The sequence below is a fragment of the Leptonotus elevatus genome, chromosome 9 (genome assembly GCF_054856555.1).
Source record: "Leptonotus elevatus isolate MCC_2025b chromosome 9, RoL_Lele_1.0, whole genome shotgun sequence".
Lineage (NCBI taxonomy): Eukaryota > Metazoa > Chordata > Actinopteri > Syngnathiformes > Syngnathidae > Leptonotus > Leptonotus elevatus.
In genome coordinates, this window is record NC_141247.1 from 26,075,645 (window position 1) to 26,103,619 (window position 27,975).

Genomic DNA, 27,975 nt, shown 5'->3' on the forward strand with positions numbered 1-27,975 from the left:
AAATCACATTTTATATTCGCAAAGCTTTTTTTTTTTAATCCATGCCTTAAAGTATTGTTGATTGATATTAGTCGTTACTTTGAGTCTTTTAAATTTGTAAACTTAAAGAAACGTCAAAAGGTTTTGGAAATATATTTCAATTTGTTTAGTTGAAGTCTGTCATTAAAAAAACAACTTCTATCTAAGATTACCAGATAAACATGTAACTTTAGTTTATGAATATATGAGATTGAAATGCAATGTCTGAGTGTAAATATTTTTGTTGTTGGTTATTTGTCGTTTTATTGGCAAGATATGTAATAATTTACATTTTGACAAGAAAAACGCACATCGCGATGCTTCTGACGTCATTAATTCGGCCCCTCACTTGAATGAAGCAAGCTTTAAAAATGGTCCCTTCATTACGCGTTACTCGTTTCAAAGCCTCCGCATGTCTTTTATCACGTGAACGTGATGTCGATTTTTTTTTTACCAGCCGTTTTAGGTTGATACGCTTACGTACCACTGCAATATTCTTAAAACAAATGTTGCGATTATCTAACGTGTTTTTAAACAGTCGTCCTCATCTTGTTGTCATTTACACTAATTTCATGAGGTTTTCCCTATCAAGTGACGCCCTCTGTCGGTAGTGTCCGTCGCTACATCTTACGCTGGGCCCACCCCTCTGCTGCTGCTGCTGCTGCTGCTCTTCTTCGTTCTTCTCCGGTCTTCTTCGTTTCGTCTTCGTTCTTCTTCGCGCTTCCTCGTCGGCCTTCGTTCTTGTTCGTTCATCATCGTTCTTCCTGGTTCCCTCCCCCCACACCGCTGCCAAAGAGTCTCCGCGGCTCTCCGCTCAACAAGTCCAAAGTTGTCCAGACGCGGGTTGAGGGATGGCCGCGTTGACGGGAAGCCCCCATCCGAGAGGGACGCCGGCGGCATCTCGCCTGAGGATGTAACGTGCAAGACGGCAGCGTATTTTTGGGGATTTCCGCCACCGGTCGGAAGCGAGTCGGCGGGCTAGCTGTTAGCCACCGAGCGTGCTAGCTGCTACTAGCTAGACAACCGACAGCGCCGCGAGCCGTTAGCGGCCCAGCTTGCGGACACTTGGCCGGGTTCGGGTGTTCGAACGGCCGGCGTGGAGTCGGCCGGTAGCCGCCAGAGGGTGGAGGGAGCATGGAGAACAAGGACAAGGTGCAGATGCGGATCCATCCTCGCAGGTAACTGGCGACGACGTCAGGTGACCTCCTGACAGGGAGAACACTTGAAAGTATAGTTTTATGTCATCAAATGAATCGAATTTTTCAAGAGTTTAGAAGCCCGCGCCCCCCAAAACAAACTTATTTTGTCAGTCCACCAGTGCCGAACCACAATTGTGCAGTTTAGCGACTTAATACTGTATTTTCTTCAGGGCCTTACCCCGAAGAAAATGTGCCTGTTATATACGTCACAATTATTCATTTCATATCGTCTGATCTGGATTATTATCACATTTTTTTTAAATATAGTTTTTAAACTGCCAGTTTTAAAGCATGAGCATCTGTTCTGGAAACTAGAGAGTACCTCAACATTTTATTAATTTATGAAGTCGAAATTGAAAACAAAATGAAAGTGATGAACATAGCAACAAATTATATATTTTTTACTCGGCAGTACAAAAAAATTAGGCATGGGCGAGTAGTACCGATACCACTTAAAGTGAATACATGTACTGATATCTTTTTTTTTTGGTGATATTGAACATGTAATGGTTTCATGAAAACATTCAGTTCAAGTGTAGACAATTGATTGGATATCTCATTCTCGAGCGAGTCTTTGAAATGGTCAACTTTGTTGTGTGCGTGTGCGTGTGATAGGCAGCTGAAGAAACTGAGCGAGGACAGCCTGACCAAGCAGCCCGAGGAAGTGTTTGACGTCCTGGAGAAGTTAGGCGAAGGGTGAGGCGCGCCGTCCGTCGCTCGCCGCCCGCCGCTCGCTCTCTCTCTTCACTTCCTGTTTCACAACTTCCCGTCGCGTGCAGGTCGTACGGCTGCGTGTTCAAGGCTCACTACCGAGAGACGGGAGAGATCGTGGCCATCAAGCAGGTTCCCGTCGAGTCAGACCTGCAGGAGATCATCAAGGAGATCTCCATCATGCAGCAGTGCAACAGGTGTGTGCGCAAGGTATCGGACGAATATCGTCATGGCCAATCATGGCCCACGAAATGTGCGGAATTGGATGCCTTTTTTCCGGATTTTGAGCAATCAAATGCAACCTTACATCGCCATCCAATAGGCGAGCAGTATCGGCTGGCAACATTACTAACTTGAGCTTTTTTTTGTCTTGTATGTTAACTGCATGCGCAAAGTGTGCCCAAAAATCGATTCTCATTTCGTACCATTCAGAATGGATTAGAAATGTCTCAAAATGGATTTTATACCGTCTTGTCCTTGTTTGTGTTTACCTTTACTGGCAGTGATCATTTTTTGGTCGTATTTTTCATCCCGAAAAAAACATTTCAGACGAAAACTTAAATAGCAGTCATCCATTGAGACGATGACGATAACTAAAATGGACCGACAATTTCGCCAATGACGGAAACGAAAACAACCGAGTGCCCAAAATGGTCCATTTTGGCCGGTAAAGCCAGAGACATTTTTCGCAAAAGCCGCAAGTTAAGTGATGGTTTTGTGCATTCATTTTTTTGCGCGTTCAACGTGTTTCAAATTCATTGTAACAAAGTTTACTAAAGACACGTTGTGTTAAATGTGTCTTGCGTGTTAAACTATAATTACAAATAGGTGTGTTATCGTTTTCTGTATAAAAGTTGAAAACTTTGACTAAAATCGCTCTTTATTTTGTCGACTAAAATACAATAAGATGACTTAATTATGACTAAAACTTTACTTTTAGTCAAAAGACTAGAACTAAAACCAAATCAAAATTAACATTGTTTACTGGGAGCGCTGTTCATGTTGTACCCCATTTGGCCACTTAGGGGCAGTGTGGTTGCGCACGTTCTGATACACAGTTTAGCCACATTAGAGAGTAGAAGGAAAAAGTCACGATCGAGTTATGGTAATAAAAGTTTGGTTTTTTTTGCAGCGTAGGAAGAGCATATGCCGGCGAGTCGTGTTAAGCGATGCTTCTCTGTAAACATTCCTGAAGCGTTTTGTATGAATAGCCGTTCTTTTGAGCGGTAAGTGGCGCGAGGACGCGCTAATTAGCATTAGCGAGTCAGACTGGAGTAGATCGTGACGATTCTTTGCTCGTCTGTGAATTGAAGCAGAATTCGTTGTCAATCAAATCATTTTGAATCGAAAATCCATTCTGAATCGAATCGCAGGCCCAAAAATCGAATGGTATCGTTGGACAGTCAAAGATTCCCGCCCCTATTATTTTATCTTGACAACGACACGCATGACAATCGTATGCATGAAGATCGATCATCTCGGTTTGCGTCCATAACCACACGCAGCAACAATTCGTGTCTGTCACGAGCGTACATGTGCCAGGATTCTTTCTGTTGCTAGCAATCATTTGTGTTCAGTCCACATGTGGTGCGCTACTACGGCAGCTACTTCAAGAACAGCGACCTGTGGATTGTCATGGAGTACTGCGGCGCCGGCTCCGTGTCCGACATCCTACGCATACGCAGCAAGACGGTAAGATTCAACTGCACGTCGTGTAGGATGAAATATTGATAGCATTGTAAAGGAAATTGAGCAGAGCAGGCTGAGATATTGATGATGTCATTGACCGAAGTAGAGAGGGACCAATATTGGGATTTTTTAGGGCAGATACTGATGCCGATTATTAGTCGTCAAGGAGGCCAATAACCGATATTTGGAACCGATATTCATTTCCAGAAAAAAAAGGGGGGGGAGATATATTGGTGTAATTTTTTTTTGAAAAGACAAATGCCAATCTTGACTTTGTTGTAATGAAAAAAAAAATCGGACTTTTCTATATATATATATGTATATATATATATATATATATTATATATATATTTTATTTTTTTATTTTTCCAAAATTAAAAAATATCTGAAATCTTAACCTTTCACATTTTTTTGTTTTGGTGTCAAACAAAACCAAAAGGTTCAGGTTCCCAGGGTGGGTCAGCATCTCTTATAAAGTTAACTGAAAATTGAAATAAATAGTTCCCTGAGAGTAAAATGGTTTGAGATCGGCCTTTTATCGGTAACCAGTCAGATTTTAAAACGGGCCGATATCAATATTGGTCAAAATGTCCAATATCGACGCCAATAATCATCGGCGGTTGATTATCGGTCTATCCCGAGATTGAAGTAGATTCCTCTTCAGTCGACTCTTGAAACCTGTTTTGATGGTGATTCTTCTGACACGAGTTGGAGTTCGCTCTGAAACGAAACAGAAAGCAGACGTCACGATGCATCCGATACTTTTTGTGGACTTGAACGCAACCGCGTTTGTTTTGTGCAGCTGAGCGAGGAGGAGATCGCCAGCATCCTCCAGTCGACGCTGAAGGGTCTGGAGTATCTTCACTTCATGCGCAAGATCCACCGCGACATCAAGGCGGGAAACATCCTGCTCAACACGGAGGGACAAGCCAAGCTGGCCGACTTCGGCGTCGCCGGTCAGCTGACGGTGGGTTCCGCCGCCTTGGCCGCCCTCGGCCCCCTTTGGCGTCGCGCCAGCTGACTTCCTCTTGCTGCCGGCAGGACACCATGGCCAAGAGGAACACGGTGATCGGGACGCCATTCTGGATGGCGCCCGAGGTGATCCAGGAGATCGGCTACAACTGCGTGGCCGACATCTGGTCGCTGGGCATCACCGCCATCGAGATGGCCGAGGGGAAGCCGCCCTATGCCGACATCCACCCCATGAGGGTGAGGCGCACCGAAGGCAGCACATGTCGAGGACCCGACCGATTAAGCGGACCGATTAAGCGGACCGATTAAGCGGACCGATTTTGGCCTTCAAACGTCGGCCAAAACAATTAGTTTCCCTTTAAAACCTTATCCAAGACGAGCGAAGTTTCCGACGCTGCGAAAGTACCCTGAACGCACCATTGTGCCTACGTAGCATTAGCAACTAGCAAGTGCGCCGCGTATGTATGTTATTCTGTCGTCCCAAAGCGTCCTCGAAGCCAGTTGGAGTTAACACACGACATTAGGAAGGACTTTGTATATTGCAACAGAAAACATGCTTGGCTTTTAAAACATCACTAGCCTAGCACTAAAGCTAAGAGATCCCATGCAAATGCTAACAGGAAGTTAGCATCGACTTCACACACACACAAATGCATCACTGATCTGAAAATGCGACCGGACTTTTGAGGCCGCCATTTTGCTCCTCTCCGACGTTTCTCGTCATACGATCCGATACATTTACAGAATCCAAATTGGAGAACATTTGAGACGGCATCATTTATGATGTTTAAAATGGCTTCAGCGTAAACTATCATCTGTCTGCTTTACGCGCTTTCAATAAAAAAGGGTGGGAAAAAAAAGTTTGCTTTAAAATAATCTCATTCGACGATTCTTTGAAAAAATATTCAACAGGTTAAAAAGATTCTTAAAATAATGGTAAGCTGAAGCCCAACATTATTACGAATACACAACAAATTGATTTCAAATCGTTTGTTCAGCACTTGTTCAAATTGTTTTTGTTATGAATCTATTCCAAAAAGCTTCCCAGAAACCAAATTGTACCAAAATGAAAGCAATAATTGGCAAATGTGTCCAATTCATAGCAAGAGAAAATACATTTGATGGAGAATAACGGAGAATCGCTTTGCATTCACAAATGGATTGAAAGAAAAGAAATGCGTCCAAACATGCGTGTCGTCTTCCAGGCCATCTTCATGATCCCCACCAACCCCCCGCCCACGTTCCGCAATCCGGACGCATGGTCGCCGCAATTCCGCGACTTTGTGAGTCAATGCTTGGTGAAGAACCCGGAGTCCAGGGCCACCGCCACGCAGCTGCTGCAGGTAGCCGCAAGCGCGCACGCACGCACGCACGCACGCACGCACGCTAATTAGCACCTGGGGCTGCACCCTTTCACTTGGATTTGTGCCCTTGTTTGTTTCCCCCCCAGCACGCGTTCATCAAGGCGGCCAAGCCCAGCAGCATCCTGAGAGCGCTCATCAGCGACGCCATGGACATTAAAGCCAAACGGCAGGCGGCGGCGGCGCACGCCCAGCAGGATGACGACAACGACGATTCCGTACGTCTTCTGCGACTTTTCCATTTCTTTGGCCGCAAACATTTTGTCGCGCTCGGCAGCTGCAGAACGTCACGCCAACGTGCGACTCCGCTTGGAAGGCGTCAACTCCAAGCCGCGAAAACGCTGCTTTTGATGGCGGCGAAATTTGCGGCGCGATGGCGTTGAATTCACACGCCGGGACAATAGTTGGCCAGTTTGAATGTACATCGTGCGTTAAAATGGAGGGAGGTCCCAGTTGCGTTTTTGTCGTACCCAAGTCCAACTCATCTGTTTTGAAGTATCTACCAAATCTTCTAATATCTTGTCTAATATCGTGGCGATGCGCTAGCAAGGAAAAAAACGGCTCCTCCTTTTCTTCATTTCTTAAAAATGCGAGTGCATCTGGCGGGAGTTCACTGTACGCTGCGTTCCAGGAAGAGGACGAGGTGGATCAGGGGACCATGGTGAGGGCGGGGCCGGGCGACTCGGCGACCATGCGTGCCGTCGCCTCGCCGGGTGGCACGTCAGGTGGCGCCGGGCGACCTCGCCACCGCCCCGAGGACGAGGATGAGACGGGAACCTTGCGCTCCCAGCTGGGAACCATGATCATCAACTCGGACGACGACGACGACGGCGAGGAGGCCGGCACCATGAAACGTAGGTCAACGTCATCGTCATCGTCGTCGTCTCTTAACGCGTTCACAAGCTTTTCACTTCTTGCTTGGACTGTTTGCCTCTCGCCGTTTTGATTCTCGGTCTCGTTTGTCACTTTTGCGCTCCGTCAAAGCACTTTTTGTCCCGCGTCGTTGGATGAAGCAATGTCGTCATGTGTCGAACGTTCCGAGGACTGCCGAAAGGACGGGTTGCTGCGGCGCGGGCCCGCATTCAAGTCCACGTCATAGCGGAGCATGTTTGCTCCCTAGCGGCCAGCAGGGGGCGCGCTCGCATCACGTGGAAGCGCACGGCGAAAGAGGGCGGCGTCGTTGGCTGCTGGTGCCGAAACGCTCCCGGCAGCTTCCGTGAGGAACGTTGAGCTCATTTGGTTGAAACTGAAACGGAAGCAATTTATTGACTAATCGCTCTCGGCCTGTTCAAGAAACGGAAAGAAAAATACCACGACGTGGTTGCAAGTCCGAGGCTCAAAGAAAGAAGCCACCGGAGCCACTCGGTGTCTGTCGAGTACACAAAGTCCGTTCGTGTCCCGGATTTCAAAGTCACCAGAATTCAAAAAGTCACCAGAATTCAAAGTCACGAGAATTCAAAAAGTCACGAGAATTCAAAAAGTCACCAGAATTCAAAGTCACGAGAATTCAAAAAGTCACGAGAATTCAAAAAGTCACCAGAATTCAAAGTCACCAGAATTCAAAGTCACCAGAATTCAAAGTCACCAGATTGCAAAGAGATGTGAGCAAACTCCTCCGAGGCGCTTTTCACTTTCCGTCTCCTTCTCAACAAGCGCACCGCTTGCACTCGATGCGGTCCCGGCCGGAATGCTTGAAAAGGGAAGACGAGCCGCTCTCTACTGGCCGTTCGTCAATAGGGTTGCATTTGCCCACAACGGGACTCGGGGTCGACTGGTCGCTCGTTTGAGTTCAAGTGAGCCGCGAAGATTGTGATTGATCGCTTTGATTGAAAACGGCATTTTAGAAACGTTCTGCCTTCGCAAGAGGAGCAACTGATGACGTCATTGGAAAGGAGTCGCATCAAAACTTTATTGACTTTTGCTCATGTTGAGAACGTGAAAGTGGAACGATTGCGCTTCGGTCCAAACGAGCCGCTGTGCAATTTTGGAGCATTTTGACGTCCATGTGATCGGAAAAGAGCAATTCCCAAATGGACTTTTTGGGGTCGGGCCTGACAGGAAGCGGCGAGATGCGACTGAGGCGGCGTAACCCGATCTGCGCTATTTCGGGACCCGCGTTAGAAAGTTGCAACCCGACCTTGGTTTCGTGGCAGCACTTTTATTGACCAGCAGAAATGTTCTCACACTTTGATATCGTCTTGATGCAAATGCGATCATATCGTGCGTGAACTCGAGTGTGTTAAAAAAAAAAGAAAATAAAAAGCTCACCTTCACATCGCCGGCAACGATCGCCGCTGGGCCGTGTCCGGACCAAAAACCCGATCCTGAGCCCATGCATCCCATTCAAACCTCTTTTGTACATGAAATCCGATTTGCAGCTCAGGCTGACATTTGATGACTTTTGGGGGATGTCGCGGATCTCCAAAAATGGGGGTGCGAGTCTTCGAGTCTTTCTGAACAGGAGCAGGACGGAACAGGTTTCATTTGATTTGTTATTGCGGTCCAGGACTGAGACGGGACCGGTTTGGTTTTTGCTGTGGTAGTGGAATGGGACGGAAGTGAAAATCCGCTCCCGTGACACCCTCGGTTCGCTTTTTCGAGATCAGTTTTTGCTGATGTGACGCAAGACCAGAAAGCGCCGTCGGTTCATAGTCCTCTTTTTTGGTGTGTGTGCGGTTTTGCGTGTTTGTCAGGGACGGACGAGGCGTCCCCGCCCGCCAAGCCGTCCTTCTTGGAATACTTTGAGCAAAAGGAGAAGGAGGCCAGCAGTCAAAATGGAGGACGCGGCGGAGGAGAGGAGCGCAAAGTGCTGACGGACGCCAATTTGGAGCTGGTGAGTGAAGATCCGCTTTTGTGACGTTCAAAAGCTCATCTTGTCAACATCGGCGCAACCAAAAACTAAATCACACAAAAAAGTTTCATTAGCCCTATGATACCAACGTATACATTTTTTTTATAAAGGAAATGAGATTTGATAGAAGCATAAACATCGTTTTTATTTCCGTCCCTTTTTTGAATTTGATGTTGGAGTGAGTCGGTAACATTTGGCAGAAAAGTCACCTTTTCAGGTGAGCGGCGGTCGCGCTAACGCTAAATGCTAGCTGAGCTCAACCGTCGTAAAGCAGCCAACGCGCTCGCCGCAAACGTCGACGCTATCTAAAGACGATTCCGAGACGAAATTGACGCCGCGGGAACGCGATTGACCGAGACGATTGGATGATGTTTTCAGGTGAGTTTGTGGTCGGTGGAGGACCTGCGCGTGCGTCTGGCCGCCTTGGACCCGCAGATGGAGCAGGAAATGGAGGAGATCCACCAGCGCTACCAAGCCAAGAGGAAACCCATCCTGGACGCCATCGAGGCCAAGAAGAGGCGACAGCAGCACAACTTGTGAGGGGCGGGGCCAATTCTCACGAGGTAACATGAGCACAAAATGATCATTTGTGGCACCAAATGCAAACTTGCGCACAAAATCCAAATACATAACGGAAAGACGATGACCGGCGCCGAGGTGCGCTTGATTTGTTGCCAGTACTTGAAGCGCCAATTTTGTGGCCTTCCTGTCATCTTTTGGCGCCGCAAATTTTGGATTCTCGTGGCGCGTCGTCACACCTCAACTCGCAAGGCCTTTTGTACTCATCCAATCAAATGAGTCACTTTTGGATTTTCAACTTTGGGGGCGTCTCATCTGCTCGCTAGCCGGCCATCTTGGGAAATGGCCGTGGCGGCTCGCCCGTGGCGGCGTGCCGATGGCGGCCATGTTGCCTTCAGGAAGCCAATGCGGCTTGAATGCACCACCTTTTTTTTGCTGCTGTTGTTGCTTGGTGGTCTTTGGTTCCTGCCGTTGGGACTTTCGGAAGCTCCTCGGGTGAAAATGAAAATGGCGGCGCCACTTCCTGTTACTGTCTTGCATTTGTTTACCGGCATTGTTTTAGGACTTTTTTCTTTTTTTGTGCAAGGGTGTTGTCACATGGTGAAAAAGGGAACTACTGTTAGTCAAAAGCACTGGAGGGGAAAAAAGAGCTGCTTTTTTGTTTCGTTTGGTTTTTCCCGGCAAGCTGTCCCGAACTGGAAGCAAAATGCAAACAATCAAGTTAGAATTTTCAGGGAAACTTGAGTTTGGCGCCGACTTGCGGCCAACGCTTGGCTTTTGTTGGACGTTTGTGAAGTTTCAACTTGAATCCCCAAAACTTGGAAATTGGACATTTGGACTTTGCCGACAGCGAGCTCACGCCGTCGATTGATTCGGCGGTTGACCGATTCATCCGCTTATGGCTTGTTTGACGATTATTTAATTGCTTGGTTATCAGTTGGCCAATTGGCGCGTTCGTTTGTCAGTTGATTGGTTGCTTGATTATCGAATGGGATCGGTTGCGCGCTCGTCAATTGATTGATTGATTGAATTGAGCGACCGATCGACTGACTCGCCGGCTCCCGAGCGAATCGACCAACCGATTGGTTGACAAAGCAACCAATGACTGAAGAAGATTTCTATCCAATCAATCGAGCGTCCTTTTCAATTCCAGCTGCAAATGTCCACTTTTTCTTTTCATCCAAGTTGTCCGACTGCGAACGTCACACGAGTGACGCAACATTCCCGTTTTGGTTTTGGTTGTTTGTCTGATGTTTTGTCAACAAATGTGGGCATCGAGTGCTTTTCATGATCATTTCATTGATTGTTTTGTTGCCTAAAAGTCGATGTTTGCTGTATTTAAATTGTCAACAAAATAAAGACAAAAAAGTCTTTTGGGTGATTTTTATTGCCGTCACAAGATTGTTCATTAAACTCCACCAGGAAATGCCGTCAACATCCAACCCTGAATTGACAAGACACAAAAACAACAAGCACAAAATTATGATTCAAACTCAGAATTTGCTAAATTGTCAACATTTTTCAAGTTTGCTGATTTAAAAAAAAAAAAGGGGGGGGGGGGCTTTTCCAAATTTAAACAAATCAGATGCCACAAAAAGTAATTTTTTTTTTCCTAGCGAATTAAAACATAACAAAAACATTGAATATTTTGGGTATTAAAAAATACATTCTTTAAAAAAATTAAACTTTATATGGCTTTAATGACACAATACCAAAAACATAGTCTACTTCACACAGAATTTTTTTGAGTCAAATTTCAGATTTTTTTTTAATGAAAAAAAAAGCTCAAAAACTTTAAACTTGTTTTGGTTCATTAATTTTATACTAAATATGTTATAGGTTTCAATTTTTTATTCAACAAGAAATGTGTGTATATATATATATATTTTTTTTTATCTTCATAATTTTCTTTTTGTACATTTGCGATCCCCACCAGGTATTGGAGGTGTTCAAATCCTGATTATGGAAATTTTTAGTAGTAGATTACCTAGATTAGATTATTATTACTAACTCGAACTAACTCCTGCAGGTTGTGGAGGTTTCCCTCTTCCAACACAGCTGATTCCAATCAACAGGATCGTTAACCAGGTTTATGCAGAGCTTGCCGATGATCCGATCTTATGAATCAGCTGTGTTGGAGAGGGGGAACATCCAAAGCCGGCAAGACCCAGTTTGCCCACCCCTGTTTGTGTTTGATGGTCCGACGATATGTACGTGATTGCGTACCGCACAAGGGCGTGGGGGGAGGCGGCCATCGCCACGCCGCTGCCGTTGAGCACGCCGGTTCGGACGGACGCCTCCAGCGCCTTCTGCCGCCGGTAGAAGTGTGAGAAGTTGTTGAAGATGAGCGCGATGGGCAGCGCCACCACCAGGGTGCCGGCCAGAATGCAGCCGCCGGCCGCCAGCCTGCCGGCCGTGGTGACGGGCACCAGGTCGCCGTAGCCCACCGTGGTCATGCTCACCGTCCCCCACCACCAGCACGCCGGGATGGTGTCCAGGCCCGAGTCCTGAGCGCACACACCGGGCGGGACGCTTAAGTCAGAGGTACGCCGCCGGTGCCGCCGCGTGATTCGTCCTTTTGCAAGCACGTTTACTCAAATGAAAATATTTCTTGACCGAATCAAATAGTTGCAACCACTAAATATTTTTCCGCCTTCCCTATTTTCACACTCCAAAATGCCCGTTTTCCCACATTGCATTGCCTCCTTCAGCATTTTTGGACTGATTTTGAAACTTTGTATTACAAAATCTTTTCAATTATTGCAGAAATTCAAACTTGAAATGCGGCAAAACAGAAAAACTGCTTTTTGAATTGCTTCATGAAACGAGTCCAAAAGGAAACGTTCCCAACGCGTGCTTGTGATTTCATGCTAACAAATTCCCTGACGACGAGGAGGAAGGAGGAGCGCCCGGCCCGGCCCGGTCCGACCCGGCCCGGTCTGGTCCGACCCGTTACTGACCTGCTGGTACTCTGCGGTGTAGGCCATCCCGGAGAAGACGGACACGCCCACGGCCAAGTAGAGCAGCAGGATGCCCACCTCGCGGTAACTGTGCTGCAACACAAACACGCACGCCGGAGGACATTTTGTTTTGGACGGCCTCCAAAATCTAAATTTCAAACAAGCCATTTTGCTTGCATGTTATTGACGCAATTTGACCGTAAACACCCGTTTTGCATCGCAATTTTTTTGTTTGAAAAGACCAATTTTGACTGTCGAACGACGACGCCAATGTTTGTTTTGCCACCCGTGCCGAGAAGGCTTGAGCGTCACGGTTGCGTGTGCGTGCTGTCACCCTGAGCGTGGCCCCCAGTGAGCGCAGGCCGGTGGAGTGGCGAGCCAGCTTCAGAACTCGGAAGATCCGCATCAAGCGAAACACCTGAAGAACAAAACAAAAGAGCACCAACGGGAGCGCTGGTCAGTCGGTCGGTCGGTCGGTCGGTCGGTCGGTCGTGTGCCCGGACGATGGCGGCACCTGGAGCACGCGACCCACGTCTCCCAGCTCCGATTGGGCGCCCAGCGTCCATTCGCATACTAGTGTCACGTAGATTGGAAGAACGGACGCCAGGTCGATCACGTTGAGAGGCTGGCGCCAAAACGTCTTCCTGTTTGGAGCCAGCAGGAAGCGCATCACCACCTGCGGGACACGTTGCTCGATTGTGGGAAATTGATAGCCGCATTGATTTTGAAACCCCGATGAACAAAACCTCAGGATGTTCCGTACCATACATTTAATGGACACAATAGCAACAACAACAGGAAGTCGAGTCTTTTCATTGGCGAATGTATTAAAGTCTGCTGAAACGTTCTTGTAGGCTAAATGCTAATCACGTAGCATGTTCTGCCGTAACGCCACACGTATGTAGCGGTCAATATGTGCCGTCACGTGGCAAAAACCGCTACAGACATGACAATTGTGAATAAACAATATTAACCTATTTCTATCATGTAGGCAAAATGCCAGAAAATAAATAAATAATACTTGCACACATGGGGGGGGGGGTTACAATGTCTTTAGCATTTAGCATACAATCGCATTTGAACATGCTTGCAAGTCAGGCTGTGACGATCAAATCTTTTCAAAATCAATGATCCTATCGATACTTATTTTATGATTATTTTTATTAATCTTCAAAGATTGAATGAGTGGATATAACTATTCATTATTTATTATCTTTTGCGCATGAGCATTATTAAACAAACAATTAGCCGGTGCTAAAGGGTTAGCAATTGCGTTTAGCATTAGCACGCTAGCGATGACCATTTAACGTAATCGAACACTAGCATTTAATTCCGGCGACAATTTCAGTTCACCAGTTTTGAATTTGGACTTTTCACACTTGGTCGGCTTTTTCTTTTTTTTGCCTCCTTGCAAGTAGTCCTGAAATTCCAGCCAAAAGCCAAATATCCCAAACTTTTGGTGAGTATATCTATTTTTAATAAGTGCAATGGAAATTGATGACATTTCTCTGCATCATAAGTGTCAAACTCGGGTCCTGGAGGGCCGGAGTCCTGCAGCTTGTGGCGGTTTCCCTCTTCCAACACTAGCTGATTCCAATCAGCAGGATGGTTATCGGCTTATGTAGAGCTTGCTGATCATATGAATCAGCTGTGTTGGAGAAGGGAAACATCCCAAACCTGCAGGACCCGAGTTTGACGCCGATGCATTAAGGCCCAAAACCTCAACTTTTGCTGGCAATTCAACAATATTCCAAATAATTGACATCTCAGCTCCTGAAGCTGAGATGAACGTCATTCCAAAAACATTTCGCAGCTTACACAAACCTACGTTTATTATTAGAAACCTTCAATATATTTTTCAACCAAACCAATGTGGCATCTGCGGGTTTTTAACTCCAAATCGAATTCCCTTCGTCACCGATCGTAGTCGCCTCGATTCGCCGTCCGTTCCGTTACAAGGCCGGCAAAATCGTCAACATCTTCAAACCGATTTCTTCACAGCACGTCGCCGTCGACTCGCTAACGCTGCTTGGAATTTTCCTCCCGCGTCGTCAAGCGCGTCATTTATTTCGCAAATCAACCCGAAACGCTTGAATCAAATTCCAGGACTGGCCACGAGGCCCGCGTCGCCCTCTCGTGCGTATTCGGGTTCGTTCCGTTGACCAACAATTGGTCAAACGACATTTCCGCTCTCACGGCTTTAAAGGGAGACGCGCGGTCACGCGCTCCCGACCTCAATGGGTTCAAGCAAGACTGCCATCTAGAGGGGTCAAAAATATCACAAGTGCTTCATGAAGCTTATTTGTCCATTCAACGTTTTTCTAAACACGTTTAAAAACTTGGTCAAAATGAACCTTGACACGCACGACGGACACATTCTTATTCCACGCGCGCGCGCGCACGCACGCACACACCTCCAAGGTGAACCAGCAGGTGCTGAGGACTTCCACCGCGTCGACGGCGAGCTCCTCCGTCAAGTTGCCATCCCGGTCCAGCGTCTGCAATGACGGTCAGGGCGGACGGCGGCGGTCAGCGTGACCTGGCTGACGCACGGCGAGCGGGCGGGCCCACCTGATATTCGGGAAGGCTCTTGACGCACATGGCGGCCAGCGAGGCCAGCAACACGGCCACCGAGGCGGCGCTGAACAATTTGCTGGGGAGCGAGTAGCCCGGATTCTCCAGCGTCAGCCACAGACGCCGGCGCGCGCCGCCGCACCGCACCTCGGCCAGGTGCTGCAGCTCCCTGCGAAAACGCCACCACAACCAAAACACGATGAACGAACGAGGACGATGAAGTCAGGAGAACAATTGAGGATGAAACGCGGCGCGCGGGAGGCGCGCTCCTCACGTGTGCAGTCGGCGTATGTCGTCGCGCTCGCCGGCGTCGCTGCCGTCCCAGCTGGCCCGCCGGCGGCTTCCCAGCTTGCGCTCGTGATAAGCAAAGCTGCAGCACGAGTCCAGGAAGACGTCGTCGATGCCCCAGTACGCCATCTCCTGACTGAGCCTCAGAAACGGCAACCATTTTTAACTTCTCACGTCGGGAACACAACGGCGCGCTCCCGCCATCGCAATGACGGGAACCGACATCCGTTTATCTGATGCGCGCGGTCAGGAAAGCCATCGTCAAGCTCGCCGTAGCGAGGCCAGGCATGACGCCAGTTGGCCGACTTTCAGATCAAATGCACGATATCGGAAAAAACATGCCATAAGCAATATCGTTGCTGAATGTTGCCATATCGATATTATTGCAATATTTCACCCAATGACATTTTTTCATGCGGCAAAATAAGCAAACTCAATATATTCTTACTTCATTCATTGTAATGACCTCTCGATAATGTTCAGCTGTTGGATGGCGGTGCACATTTTAGTTGACGTCTGGCTGGTCAAATGCAAATAAAAACTCAATTCCAGATGAAACTTATTGCATGTCTTTGCAAATATGCATTTCGCATGTGCCAATATCAATATCAATAATAAATATCAATTTATTATTAATTATTATTATTCAATATAATGTGCAGTTCTATTCCCAAGTGTCGAGTCTGGGAAGGCTTTTATTTTGAAATTGTTGGTGGCAGCTGACTCGACTGGAGCCCATTGGAACTTGAAATAAGAAGAGTTAGCCTTCCTAGATTCCAATCGGTTTATTAAGTCATCATTCATCCATTTTCCAATAAAATCCACGTGCTAAAGTTAACTAACATGACAAATGTTTACTTGAAGGTGAAATTTCTTGTGCCTCGTTTAGTCCAAGCACGCCATTCTGATTGCGATTGCGCTTGGAAGCCATTTTCATTTTCAGTCGCCAGCATGTGCAAAATGGCCGCCGTCACCTGAGATGGATCCAAACGCTGCATTCCTCTTGCACGTACGCAAGCAATATTCATCCGAATGCCGCAACTCATTATTGCCAAGACAATTTCCCACGTGCCTTTCCCTTTAGCATTATTCTTGGAAATAATAAGAATGAAAGCGTAAGAACGCTAACGTGATGAGCTAGCGGCTAGCGTTAGCACGGCGGCTCACCTGAAGGAGAAGACGCAGAGCTCGTCCATGACGTGGAGTTTTCCCGTCTGGTAGAAGTGCAGCAGGTACGGGAACAGGCCCGGGTTCCTGTCAAAGTAGAATTCCTTCTGCTGCACGTCGTAGTCGTCGCACACCTGCCGCTCGAAAGGACGCACATCATCATCATCATCATCATCATCATCATCATCATCATCATCATCATCATCATCATCATCATCATCATCCAGTTTTCCTGGCTTATATCAAAATATGTATTCATTGCACCGGAGGAAAAACATGAAATCCTGGATGGACTCAAGTTGTCAGTCAGTAGTAGAAAAAGTACTTTAGCTTGGACTCAAATTTCAACTTCATGCTGACTGATTTCTTTTTTTAAGTGCTCCTGAATTCATATCATTTTCCATTTTATGGAATGTTGGAATAAGCGCGTTTGGTGTTTCAAAATTGAAACTTGTCATCATTTCAACATCAATGAGTTTCAAAGATTAAACAATTTACTGTGACTGTGAAATGAATGCTGTGTTCAACGTTTTCAGTGCAGTCCGTCAAACTATTTCATGACTATTTCATCTTTCTCGTCTATTGACATGCGAATGATTTTCAAGACTCAGAAAGGAACAAAGAAGAACATTCTGGCTCTTCTCGGACGTTCTTGTGTGAGGAGGTCCAGCCGGAAATGAAAAATGGGACTTGTTGCTGCCCCCTAGATGTCAACATTGGAACTAAACTCGATTTTTTTTTTTCCGCTCTCCATTCAGGTCCGCACTTGTGTCAAGTGGAAATTGAGAAAAAGTGAGTTTGTGAGTCTCGCGATGGCTTTTCTGGCGACTGACCCTCAGGATGTCCTCTTCCGAGCGGCACTGCAGCAACTTTGCCAGCCTGGTGTCGGGAAACTTATGGAGGGTGCGGCGGCGGACGCTGCGCCTCAGCCCGCCGACGTTGACGTGCAGCAGAGCCTCGCCCGCATCCGACCGCGCACGCGCCCGCGCCCGCGCCCGACGCTCCGTCACCATCATCACGCTGACCTGCTGCTACTGCAAAAACAAAAAGTCCGTACCGTAACTGGCAGTGTCACGTGACAATCGTATCCGCTGACCACATTGTCAACGTCAGACGTCACGTGTCCTTATTGGTGGTTGGGCCGCTGATTTTCAAGGTCACTTTTCTCCGGAAAAAAAAAGTTGTTGTTTTAAACTTTTATTGAAACAATCGAAACACATCACGTTTTGAAATATTCCTTTTCAAAATTTTCTAACATCTGTTCATTTAGAAGACAATAAGTAGAAACAAATCAACATTTCTCCAGAGTTTTAATCGTGACGTCATCAACTTTCGGAGCAAGTTTGAATGGCGTAAGAAGAAAAAGAAGACGAGCTCGCTCACCTTTTGCCACCGATTTGGTCCTGCGGCATCCTTGGACGTCGCGCGCAGCTGCCCACTTGCTCAACCGCGACTCAATATGATGATGCTATTAATGACGTCAGCATGCAATGAGCTGTCAATCCAATCAGCGCGTGCGACTGCTGCGGCTCTTCTGCACTCGCTCGACTCACTTGTGAGTCTTCGACTGTTTCCGGCACTTTCCGGAATGTGGCCGACTGCACGTGACCGACGGACGCTTGGGGTCGTTAAGTTCTTCATATTTGGTATATTATTGTTATGAGTAGTAGTAGTAGCCTATATTGTAGTATTGTTGTTGTCACTGTTTGTCAACTGCTGCTGAAAAGACTTTGGGATAAGAACGATATGAACATTGCAATGTGGCCGTTCAATGAGATGACGTTCATCGCCATTTAATGGTGTGGCCGACGCGCATCTAATGCTATTGTTTGCGTGACCACAGCGCCATCTTGTGGCCATCGTGCGGTTCTGCACTTACGATGGAGGCAAGAAACTGGTCACAAACATTTAAGTGGGGGTCAAATGTTTTATTAAAAACAAATAAAAAATACAATTTGAAACTGAAAATGTTGATCGTGAATTTCGCAAAATATAAAACTATTCAAAGAAAAACAGGTGTGTGAAAGTATCACACGTCTCAATCGGAAAAACAAAATCTGAATCTGAAAAGATAAAGCATGCAACTGAAAAAAATAAGACCTCAAATGTCAAAATATACATGGACGGGAAAAAAATGCACTCAAATGAATGACCAAAGTGACATTAAATTTGACCCAAAAATATGTTTGACACGCTTATTTTTCTTTTGAATACATTTTTATATTTTGTGAAATTCAAGATCAACACATTCATTTTCAGTGGGTACAAAACTTTTGAACCTCATTTAACTGGACAGAACCAACCGTTGAAGAGCTGGCGTGACATTAGACCGACTTTTTTTTCAACAATCTTAATTGAATCACAATCACACCCTGAAATGATTCCTTTCATGTTTCCATTTTGTTTATTTCGAATGAACAAAATGGAAACATTCATGTACAACATGGGAAAAAAATGACAATGCCACGACAAAAGTCAAGAATAAGAAATCGTAACAATGTGAAAGTGTGCAAATGTTGGTGTTTAATTGCCATACTTGCAATCATGAATAGAAAATGCTCTAAGTGTTAATAAATTAACATAAGTAAGAAAAATAAGGCATATTCATTAACTTACGTTCTAAAATAAAACAATATTTTGCCATTTCAATGAAAAAAAGTCTTTGTAAAGCGAGCTGATGACAAATGGTCTGAAATGTTGTGTTCACAAGCTGTCAACTGGTCTAAATTCCACAAAAACGCCACCTCGTGCCTCTTTTCAACTTTGGTCATGTCATAATATTTGGGAAAAAATCATGTCCGTTCTAAACGACACAACATGTGACGTCACTTTTTGTGGCTGCTTCCTTTTGGTGAAGCTCCTCCAAAATAAAAACACATGTGGTCGTTTCATTTACAATTACACGGACGTTCTTCAAGTAGTTCAATCTTATCGTCGAGCTAAAGTCGTCATAAAGTACAAAAAGCTTGTGGAAATTGGTACTTTTTTTACAGTGAGCAAACACCTGTCTCTCTTTTTTGTTTTTGTTTTTTTACAGTGTTCGGCTGTCGTTTGGACACCCATGGCTGACACGCGCACAGATTGAGAGCAGAACTTCGTTAAACCATCCTCGGTCAACACACGCGCGCGCGCACACACACAGTTTTAAGAGGAAGAAGAAGTGGTTGCCTTTTGAAAATAAAGTCATGTCCCGCTTTCAAGAAACTTTGGTCATGTGAAAGCACACAAGACAAGAGGAAGCAACGTCAACGCCATGTTTGGAGAACAAAAGGGAAAGTTTGGAGTGGAAAGTGACGTCACTTTCGGAATTTCCATCCCGCAGGAAGTTGGCTGCTCTTCCGCCCAAATAAAAGAACATGGGATTTTGGCTCGTCATAATGAAGCGAGAAATAATTGCGCAACAACTTTTCCTGGAATGCCCCAAAGGCCACTACGAGTGCTCGATGCGTGTGTGGACAAGTGTGCGTGCGTGTGTGTGCTTGGGTATGTCTCTTTTGTGTTTGTATTCGTATTCGTATTCGTACGTGTCATTGTGAATGTTTTGTAAATCTTTATGTGTGTGCTTTAGGAATGTGAATGTGTACATTTGATGTCGGAAGCTAAATAATTGCTCGAACGCAGGGCCAGGTGGTCAGCAATATTATAATGAACAGATAGTATGACACGCATTACAGGTAGTGTTTTATTTCCGGACCCATTTATGATCGTCAATTCATATGACGTCACTAATACTGCCTTACACTTCGTGCATATAATGTTTAAAGTTGTGTAATAGAGAGTCAACTCAATTTGGGAATGAAAAATGTGTCCAAAAGAAAGTTTTATTGTGGAGTCGGCCGCTGAGGGGGCGTGGCCAAGCTGTTGCCGTGACGGAATTACGGGAAAGGTTGTCGCGACGTCAGAAGCTTGCCGGCCGCTGATTGGCGGGGAGCCGCGAGGGCACAAGTTATACGAGAGGCGATCGACGACAAAGTGGACAAAAGTTGCCAGCGGGCAACAACAACAACAAATCGAACTCTGAGACGTCGATCCGAGCAAGTTTGTTCTCGTCGTGTAGCTGAGCTTGTTGAAAGTGGCAAAATGTCACCTTTTGGAACCCCGGCGAACCTTTTGGCTTTCAGCCTCCTGCTGATTTTCTCCACTTGGTGCTCGCGCGTCGCATCGGAATCGGTAAGGAAAGAAAAAAAAGAAAGAAAGAAAATGTCGCTGGTGCGATCTTTCCGTCGTCGCTTTTCGCCTGCGAACTTGCCAAACTTTTTGCCTAGCTAGCGGCTAGCGTGCTAGCCGACTTGCGACTGACGGCGAGCGACGCCGGAAGCTCGTCGGCTAACTCCGAAAAACAAGCGGCCGACTTGACTTTGTTTGTGGCGTGATTTCGTCCTGCTGTTAGTGAAAGCGTTTGTGGGAGGGAGCAAGAAGTTCGCGTGTTTGTGAGGACTTGTTTGATTTGTGAAATCTTTGAAAGTGGTAACAAAAAGTTTGCCGTACTCTGACGGCCAATGGGTGTGCGGGGGGGTACCTGTCCTCAAAGCCCCCACTTCCCCCCCGACCCGACCCCCTTCAGTTAGCCAGTTAGCTTAGCACCGGCGCATTCTTTGCTGGTCGGTCCTTCCTGGTGCTTTCCTCCTTTTGTGCTCGCTCCTCTGCCTTGTTCCGTTCCCTGTGGAATGTGACCTCGGCTGACCTTCAGCGGCCCTCTGGGGGATTTTGCACACTTGGAAGAGTCTCAATGGACCGTACAGACCCTCTCAATGGACACGGAACCCGTTCTCACACACACACACACACAAAAAGAGGTGGGAAGCCGACAACACCTTTTGGGTCCGACTTTTCGGCCCTCTTTGAGGGACTGTTCAAGTTTTCCCGGCTCGTTCCCGAATGGAGCCAGATTGACGGTGTTCTGTCGGATCAGGATACCCGTAGAGTAAACTTTTATCTGTTGCCTCACCCTAAACTCAACCAAACAGCCAACCTGTTGTTCCCGCGCATGCGCAGAAGAGCGAGGTATGCTGTTTTGCCGAGACACCGCCAAGCTGTTCCCGTTGGCCATTTTGTGCCTCTTCTCACGTTCGCACGTGACTCAGATGTGAGGCAGATGTTGAGTTTGCCTCCGTGCTCGTATGATGATGATGAAGATGAAGATGGTGGTGAGCCTCTTTGTGAAAATGGATGCAGTTGCGATTGCTGCACGCGTGATTTTGTGTGGAAAAGAAGCCAAAATGTCGGTCTGCTGTTACTGAGACGGCAAAATGAACGTTTGCTTTGAAGGAAATGCGAAAGCCGTCTTCTGGATTGCGGTTGGGCAAGTTTTGTCTTTTGGCCGAAGGTAACGGCGACGTGCGCGTGTGCCAGCAGGTGAGGGAGACGGAGACGTGGATGCCCCCGGGGGCCGCGCCGACCCGCCGGCACGAGCGCCAGGAGTCGTCGGGAGACTTCGGCTTCACGGACGGCGACGAGGAAGATGAGGAAAAGCGAGACGACGAGGACGACGACGACTACTACGAGTCCGATGACTGGTACGACGACGAATATGAATACGGAGACGAGACGTCGGGCGACAAGGCGGGTTCGTCCACATTCCGGCAGCCGCGCTAACGACTTGAAGCGCAATCTCAACGTTGTTTTGCCCGCAGAGCTCGAGCGCTCGTCTCCCGGACGCGATTGGCCGCCGCCCACTAAGGTAAGCAGACGTCACCGTCGTGACCGCGAAGCCGGAAAAATCGACATCATTCTTCTTTTCTTTTATCTCTTCCTTCTGTGGGTGGGGGGGGGGGGGTTCACGGGGTGGAAGCGGCCGAAAATGCAAAAAAATGCCGTCATGAAAGTTAAAACGTGGACGAGCTGCATCAGACGCATCCAAATTTGCTATTATTTTCGGTTGTGCCCCCCAGGAAGAGGGAACTACCCCCCCCCAACAAAAATAAATAAATCCACTATAAAATTGCAAGTATGAGGAGCTCATACTCTTTTTGCTCTCGCTTGACACTGACACCTACTGTAGTGGAGGTGTAATTGCACTTTATTCTAGTATGGTAAATTATGCGATACCTGACAAGGACAGACGTAGACGGCACTTTGAGCTCTTTTTTTGGGGCAACGTGGCTCAATGTTGGAGTGGTTGTCTCGCAACCCAGATGTTGTGGGTTCGATCCCCTGCCATTGTGACCACGTCGACTTGAGCAAGACACTGTTGCTCCTGATGCTGATGATGTCATCAGTAGTCGACTGTAAAGCACTTTGAGGTGGAAAAGCGCTCGAGAAACCAAGTAGCATTTCCTACTGTACGTGGGTGCAGCCGCCATATTGGATGTGGCCACTTTGTCAAACGGCTCCCAGATGGCTTGACTTTGCCACATCGGTTACGGCTGCCACGAGTACGGCTCTGCCGATGCCGAGACCCGGCGGGCATCGCTCGTCGGCGCTTGGGACCGGGACTTGCTTGTCATCTTGAGCGTTAGTTCCCAAAAAGCAGCCATGCCAGACCCAAAATGCTTGAGCGGCGATTCGGCCGATGTTGGCGCGACCGCGGAAGACTTTGTCCGTCCTCATGCCGGTCGTCTTGTTGTTTGTTTGTCAGCATCCCGAGGCGGACAACAGGATTCCGGAATGGGCCGGCCCGTCTGGCCCCGCCGTCGGCCGCGAGCAGGAGCCGGACGCCGCGCCCGCAGACAACGAGATCCCGCCGCTGCGGAACGGCCCCCACTCGACCGACCGGCTCCCGTCCAACGTGCTGATGTCTCACGCCGCCGACACCGACGGCGTCTTGGCCAGGACGGACGTCCTCGCAGGTGAGGTTGCGCCGTGTCCGTCCGCCGCTTTTCCACGCGCCGCCGTTGTCAAACGCGTCAAAAGTTTCCTCCCACAGAGTATGGAAGTCACCCGCCACCCAAAAGTTGCTCGTTTTCTGACATTCTCCAGGTCACAACGTGAGCGCAAGTGGAGACGCAGCAGCTTCAATTTCCACGACGTTTGCTTTTTGGGGGCACAGAGGCTGTGCCGGAAAAGAGTTTCCGTAGAAAATGCCGTCTATTAAATCGTCTGAAATTGACCAATGTGACAGATTCCGACTTGTTCAATATGCATATCGTCAAATTTCAAGCGGAAGTGAAACGATTTATCCTCAAGATGTCAACAACGTACATGATAGCAAGTGAGCAATATCCAAACGTCAAAATCCGTTATTTTGACAATATTGTGGGCGGTTTGGCCACGACAAACAAAAAGCGCATTTTATTTCAAAAAACAACAACAAAGTTCATTTCAAAAAACAAAAAACACAACGCGCACACAATGTTGTGTTTGTGACAACGAAATGAGCTCGACCACTCGTTTTCTTCTCTTGTCGTGTGCTCAAAAGTCCGTTTTTGTTTTGTTTTTGGACGGCGATGACAAATAGTTGCTGTTCTGATATGTTAGCTGCCGTCCGTCCGTCCGTCCGTGAGCTCATGTAAATGTCCGGTCTATACGATGCTCCTTCGCCGAGCTCGTACTCGTTGGCGTATGTCAAGGCCACTTTGATGCACGGTCGGCAGAACGATTCGTTCCAAAAGGATTGAAGTGGATGTGCTGTCATTTTTTTGCGTGCAGCGCTAATCTGCGGCGGCGGCGTGTGCTTGACGTTGGCGGTTGTGCTGGTGGTGATGCTGCTTCACCGCATGAAGAAGAAGGACGAAGGGAGCTACGAGCTGGTCAAGAAGCCCATCTACATCAAGACCCCCACCGCTGAGATCTACGCCTAGCCCACCACCGCACACGCACACACACAAACACACACACCTCTCCCTAATTTATTCACTACACACAAGCTAAGCTAACGTTAGCGCCATGACGCTCATCTGAATATAGGTCTTATTTTTTTATCGCCGGAGTGGCCTTTGATGACATAATGATATCGTTTCTTCCTTTCAAATATTCCAGTTGCTTTTTTTGTTCTGTTTATTCCTATCAAGCGGTTGGCTTGACATGTGGCACCTTTTTTTTAGAAAAACGATCTTTTAACTTTGTATACACACTACAGTGCATTTGCGTGTGTGAATGAAACGCAGTTTGACTTGGAACAAACACACTTGCGCTAATGCTACAAGATAGCATGCTCACGCTGAAGGCTAGCTAGTTAATTGGCTGCTTGGTCAACTGGTGCAGAAGCGGCGCGCGCGGGCGCAGCTGCTGTTTAGCCTCACGTAGCAAAAAATGGAAGCTACTGAATGAGAGGAGTCAAGATGGTGAATGTTTAGCTAAAAAGTGCGGTGAAGGTGCGAGTTAGCTGCTAGTTAGCTTAGCATTGCAAAAAGTGGAAGCTGCTAAGTGAACATTTAGCCCCGCCCTTTCCCACGTGTGGGCGTTACCTCCTGCCTGTGAGGGGTCAAAATGGGATGCAGCTGCTGTTTAGCGCAGCAAAAATCTATTGACCATCAAGCCCCGCCCCTTTCCTCTGTTCAATTGCTCTTGGGCTAAGTGATGAGGTACTTTTTTTTCCTGTTTATCAGTCAGCTAGTATTTTGTTGTAGATGTATTTGTGTGAACTAGCAGAATGCGCGTGTGGGATGTCTACCAAAAATTTCAACCAAACGACTTTTTAGTTGGTTTGCGCAGTAGTTTGGAAAATGCGGCTTTGGCTGTGACCTCCCGGGACTAGCGTGCGTTTGCTAGCTAGCAGGCTGCTCAAGGTCATTGGTATGTTGTCTGTCTGTGGAAATAAAATGTATGCACAAAAATAACTAACTAGGTCTCTTTTCTTGGACTACAGGATCTTGTCAAAAGGTCAAAATGGAGCTAAAGCACAAATTCACCTTTGCGCAGATGACGCAGAATATTATTTTTGGTATTTATTTGATTGGCCAAGTCTGAAAAAACATCGTCAATGGTATGAAAGGACGACAAATGTTGCAAATGTTGAACTTTATTGAAGCGGGAAAATGAGGAGGCGTGCGTGCGTTTCACGTATACATCATCTCGGCCATGTGCGACATCTTCTTGGGGATGTAAAGGTAGAACTCCACGTAGCCCGCCAGGTCCTCCATGGTGACGTCGTCCACAGAGACCAGCGCCTGCGAGGAACACGAGCGGGGGGAGGAACACGAGCGGGGGGAGGCCGACGAGGGGGCGGGGCCGTGCCGCTCGCACTCCGAGATGACGTCGCGCAGTCCCGTGAAGGAGTACGCCCCCACGCCGCCCCAAGCGTCCCCTTTGGACGCGCAGCAACACGAGGCCGCGCCGTCCACGGGCGAGCACGTGCACGTGCACGGGCCGCCGCGCCGCTTGGACAAAAGACCAAAGTCGGTGGAGTCGGCGCCGCCATTTCCCTGGACGTTTCCCGGGCCTCCCTCGTCCCTCCCGGGAAGATCAGACGGGGGAACGGCGGCGAGAAGTTCTGGCGGGGCGGCCCCGGCGGGGGAAGCGGGGCCAAGCTCGGCGCGCTGCTTGAGGCCTTCCGTGCGGGGGGGCGGCGTGGCCGAGGAGTAGGTGAACCTCGGGAGGTGCAGGATGGGCGACTTGGAGCGCCGCCGCCGCTGCGTCCGACTGGCTCCTCGCGACGCTTTCCTCACGCAACTGACGAGACAAAAAGGAGCGCAAGCTTTCATTTTGTTGGCGAGGTCGCTGCTTTTGCTTTTCGGCCTCCCGATGCCAAACACGATTTCAAACAAAGAGAATGTTTTTTAAGCTTCAACGAGGACGCGCTGACAGCGACTTTAACCAACTAATGATCGCTGAGCAACTCGCTGTAATGTCAAACCTTGACCAATAGGAGGTGCTATTTCTCAAGCCCATCCAGCCTGTTTTCTGTGTCTCCTTCAGCCAACACAGGTGAGGATCCTTCTCAGGCGTGTCATTTGTCATGCGATTCACCTGTGTCGGCTGATGGAAAACGTGCTCCAGTAGAACATCAACGAAATGTTGAATCTCTTGCAACGATATGCAAACATTACAACGACGTCATTCCGCTTTCTCGTTTGTCATCAGGAGAAGCACAAATCAAATGTTTTCATGTTTTGTGCAAATCCGTCTCGGCTCTCGCCAAGTTGATGAAAAAGTGAGCCAAATGTTTTCTCAAGTCTTGGAAGTTATTCAATATTCATTTTGATTTGAGGGCTGCCAGATATGGGCGGGGCCCTAGCGTACAGCCGTCGGGACGACACCAGGACGGACACTCCGAACCCTTCTCGCTCCATCCCCAAATGCGCGTCCACTCACCCGTGCCAGTTGTCCTTGGACGCGCCGTGCTTGGCCTTGGATGGGCCGACGTCCCGCGCCGCCGCTCGAGGAGACTCGGGCCCGCCGGGCGCCGCGAGCGCACTACACACACACACACAGCAAGCGTCAGCATCTGCTCGCTAACATAGCGGCCGTCACCCAAAAGGGACGGGTCGTACCTGTTGGCGTCCACTCGAAGCTTCTTGAAGGCCGTCTGCAACGTCTCGTCCTCGCGCTCTGGACCGCCTGCCGCCATGCCGGACGAGCGCCGGCCCCCCCGCCCGCTGACACACAAACACGCAACAATTTTGCAGCGCCAAAAGGAGGCTCTCTTGTTTTTGGACTTGGATGGACTCTTGTACCGTCGAGAGGTCCAAAGAAGTCCATCGCTCGGCTTTGTTTACAAGTTCAATGCAATTTGTCAATCTTGCTCATTTTGTCCATTGGAGGGCGCACAAATGAGCTGATCCTCCTTCACGATTTGACGACCGAACTGACCTTGACGCACTTGTCAAGTTTGACCAGCAAAAGACTCTTGATGCAAAAACAATACACGTGTGAAAATCCATTTGGAGAGACTGAATACGACAAAATGTCAGTCCACAGCTTGAGCTGGAAAAATACTTTTTCTATGGACTGCCACAACTCGGATGGATTTGGATCAATGCTGACTTGACGTCAACTGGGGCTCACAACATACTGCTTCAGAAGTCAACGCGGAGTGACGTCGTCGAGCCAGTGACGTCACACACTCCGTGACGGCGCAAAAACTACGAGCAAGCTGTTCAGATTGTCTCAATAAAAGTGACAAAAAAACTACGAGCAAGTTAACAAATGCATTGTTGTAAATACAGAGACGAAGAGTCGGCTTGTGAGGCCAAAGTTGAAAAAACGCAACTTGTGTTGTCTTTGACTAGCGCGCGACAGCAAAATGGCCGAGGCTAATGTTAGCCGCTAATCGGCTAACAAACGAGTCCGAATGCTTGGCGACGACGACGACAGGGAGGAAAGCAAACACTTTATCACTTACGCTTGTTCACAAATTCCACGCCGCGCCGGTCGGACCCAGAGCGCGCATAGAGGCCGCTGAGGATGGCGGCCGCTCACACTCGGCGGCTAGCGGTTAGCTGCTAACGCGGCTAACGACGACTCGACTGCTTCGTGCGTCCGCTCCGAGGGGTCGACACCGCAACAACGTGCGCCTGTCCAGTCCAGTCCACTCACGTCACGTCAAGTGAACGTGACGAAGAGAACAAGAAAAAGAAGTTCTGCGCTCGTGTACAACAACGGCGCCGCTGATGTCACACACACAAAAACAAACCGAACGCAGCTGTCACAGGCCGCGAGCGATCACGTGACACAATTCAAGCTTCCAGCTTCAGGATGTTGATTTGTCTTGGTTGCATATTGGATAATTCCGCCAATGGCGCTCCCCAATTAGACTCTTCCTGCATTTGGACAAAGAGTAGCAAAGA

At 47.9% G+C, this 27,975-nt stretch overlaps 4 protein-coding genes across 11 annotated transcripts; 2 read left to right on the forward strand and 2 right to left on the reverse strand.

Moving 5' to 3' along the window:
- Positions 1 to 560: 560 nt before the first annotated feature.
- On the forward strand, positions 561 to 17,373 carry LOC147168995 (serine/threonine-protein kinase 4-like). Of its 3 annotated transcripts, none has more exons than XM_086084433.1 (12): positions 561 to 1,196; positions 1,833 to 1,913; positions 1,997 to 2,125; positions 3,506 to 3,620; positions 4,420 to 4,584; positions 4,659 to 4,826; positions 5,795 to 5,932; positions 6,040 to 6,168; positions 6,582 to 6,804; positions 8,644 to 8,783; positions 9,180 to 9,364; positions 17,068 to 17,373. In XM_086084433.1, the coding sequence occupies exons 1-11, from the start codon at positions 1,153 to 1,155 to the stop codon at positions 9,339 to 9,341; spliced, it is 1,494 nt and encodes a 497-aa protein (XP_085940559.1). In that variant the 5' UTR covers positions 561 to 1,152; the 3' UTR covers positions 9,342 to 9,364; positions 17,068 to 17,373. The 3 variants fall into 3 exon arrangements, with proteins under 3 accessions (XP_085940559.1, XP_085940558.1, XP_085940557.1); XM_086084432.1 differs by lacking the exon at positions 17,068 to 17,373 and adding an exon at positions 11,350 to 15,700; XM_086084431.1 differs by lacking the exon at positions 17,068 to 17,373 and having other exon boundaries at positions 563 to 1,196; positions 9,180 to 10,691.
- On the reverse strand, positions 10,690 to 17,839 carry LOC147168996 (delayed-rectifier potassium channel regulatory subunit KCNS2-like). Of its 4 annotated transcripts, XM_086084437.1 has the most exons (11): positions 17,693 to 17,839; positions 17,143 to 17,343; positions 16,310 to 16,443; positions 15,129 to 15,284; positions 14,852 to 15,023; positions 14,695 to 14,778; positions 12,795 to 12,956; positions 12,615 to 12,698; positions 12,281 to 12,368; positions 11,547 to 11,827; positions 10,690 to 10,764 (listed from the first exon to the last, which is right to left on the reverse strand). In XM_086084437.1, the coding sequence occupies exons 2-11, from the start codon at positions 17,323 to 17,325 to the stop codon at positions 10,729 to 10,731; spliced, it is 1,380 nt and encodes a 459-aa protein (XP_085940563.1). In that variant the 5' UTR covers positions 17,326 to 17,343; positions 17,693 to 17,839; the 3' UTR covers positions 10,690 to 10,728. The 4 variants fall into 4 exon arrangements, with proteins under 4 accessions (XP_085940563.1, XP_085940562.1, XP_085940560.1 ...); XM_086084436.1 differs by lacking the exon at positions 10,690 to 10,764 and having other exon boundaries at positions 11,151 to 11,827; XM_086084434.1 differs by lacking the exon at positions 10,690 to 10,764 and having other exon boundaries at positions 11,155 to 11,827; positions 12,281 to 12,373.
- Positions 17,840 to 20,231: 2,392 nt separating this feature from the next.
- Positions 20,232 to 25,030, forward strand: sdc4 (syndecan 4). Of its 3 annotated transcripts, none has more exons than XM_086085166.1 (5): positions 20,232 to 20,479; positions 21,665 to 21,875; positions 21,943 to 21,989; positions 22,887 to 23,097; positions 23,897 to 25,030. In XM_086085166.1, the coding sequence occupies exons 1-5, from the start codon at positions 20,390 to 20,392 to the stop codon at positions 24,046 to 24,048; spliced, it is 711 nt and encodes a 236-aa protein (XP_085941292.1). In that variant the 5' UTR covers positions 20,232 to 20,389; the 3' UTR covers positions 24,049 to 25,030. The 3 variants fall into 3 exon arrangements, with proteins under 3 accessions (XP_085941292.1, XP_085941291.1, XP_085941294.1); XM_086085165.1 differs by having other exon boundaries at positions 20,234 to 20,479; positions 21,662 to 21,875; XM_086085168.1 differs by lacking the exon at positions 20,232 to 20,479 and adding an exon at positions 21,325 to 21,456.
- Positions 25,031 to 25,190: 160 nt separating this feature from the next.
- Positions 25,191 to 27,878, reverse strand: oser1 (oxidative stress responsive serine-rich 1). Its single transcript, XM_086085164.1, has 4 exons — positions 27,531 to 27,878; positions 26,680 to 26,784; positions 26,501 to 26,602; positions 25,191 to 25,858 (listed from the first exon to the last, which is right to left on the reverse strand). Exons 2-4 carry the CDS (start codon positions 26,754 to 26,756, stop codon positions 25,246 to 25,248), a joined length of 792 nt encoding a protein of 263 aa, XP_085941290.1. The 5' UTR covers positions 26,757 to 26,784; positions 27,531 to 27,878; the 3' UTR covers positions 25,191 to 25,245.
- Between the last annotated feature and the right edge of the window lie 97 nt (positions 27,879 to 27,975).

What these genes read in the sequence shown, in the direction of transcription:
- LOC147168995 (XM_086084433.1), top strand. Translation starts at nt 1,153, where the DNA reads ATGGAGAACAAGGACAAGGTGCAGATGCGGATCCATCCTCGCAG. An exon ending in TACGCATACGCAGCAAGACG is followed by an intron (nt 3,621 to 4,419) that starts GTAAGATTCAAC and finishes TGTTTTGTGCAG; the next exon opens with CTGAGCGAGGAGGAGATCGC. An exon ending in GCGTCGCCGGTCAGCTGACG is followed by an intron (nt 4,585 to 4,658) that starts GTGGGTTCCGCC and finishes TGCTGCCGGCAG; the next exon opens with GACACCATGGCCAAGAGGAA.
- LOC147168996 (XM_086084434.1), bottom strand. Translation starts at nt 17,325, where the DNA reads ATGATGGTGACGGAGCGTCGGGCGCGGGCGCGGGCGCGTGCGCGGTCG. An exon ending in CGGAAGAGGACATCCTGAGG is followed by an intron (nt 16,444 to 17,142) that starts GTCAGTCGCCAG and finishes TTCGAGCGGCAG; the next exon opens with GTGTGCGACGACTACGACGT. An exon ending in CCTGCTGGTTCACCTTGGAG is followed by an intron (nt 12,957 to 14,694) that starts GTGTGTGCGTGC and finishes CGTGTCCCGCAG; the next exon opens with GTGGTGATGCGCTTCCTGCT.
- sdc4 (XM_086085165.1), top strand. Translation starts at nt 20,390, where the DNA reads ATGTCACCTTTTGGAACCCCGGCGAACCTTTTGGCTTTCAGCCTCCTG. An exon ending in CGCGCGTCGCATCGGAATCG is followed by an intron (nt 20,480 to 21,661) that starts GTAAGGAAAGAA and finishes CGCGTGTGCCAG; the next exon opens with CAGGTGAGGGAGACGGAGAC. An exon ending in GACGTCGGGCGACAAGGCGG is followed by an intron (nt 21,876 to 21,942) that starts GTTCGTCCACAT and finishes TTTTGCCCGCAG; the next exon opens with AGCTCGAGCGCTCGTCTCCC.
- oser1 (XM_086085164.1), bottom strand. Translation starts at nt 26,756, where the DNA reads ATGGCGGCAGGCGGTCCAGAGCGCGAGGACGAGACGTTGCAGACGGCC. An exon ending in CTTCGAGTGGACGCCAACAG is followed by an intron (nt 26,603 to 26,679) that starts GTACGACCCGTC and finishes GTGTGTGTGTAG; the next exon opens with TGCGCTCGCGGCGCCCGGCG. An exon ending in TCCAAGGACAACTGGCACGG is followed by an intron (nt 25,859 to 26,500) that starts GTGAGTGGACGC and finishes TTGTCTCGTCAG; the next exon opens with TTGCGTGAGGAAAGCGTCGC.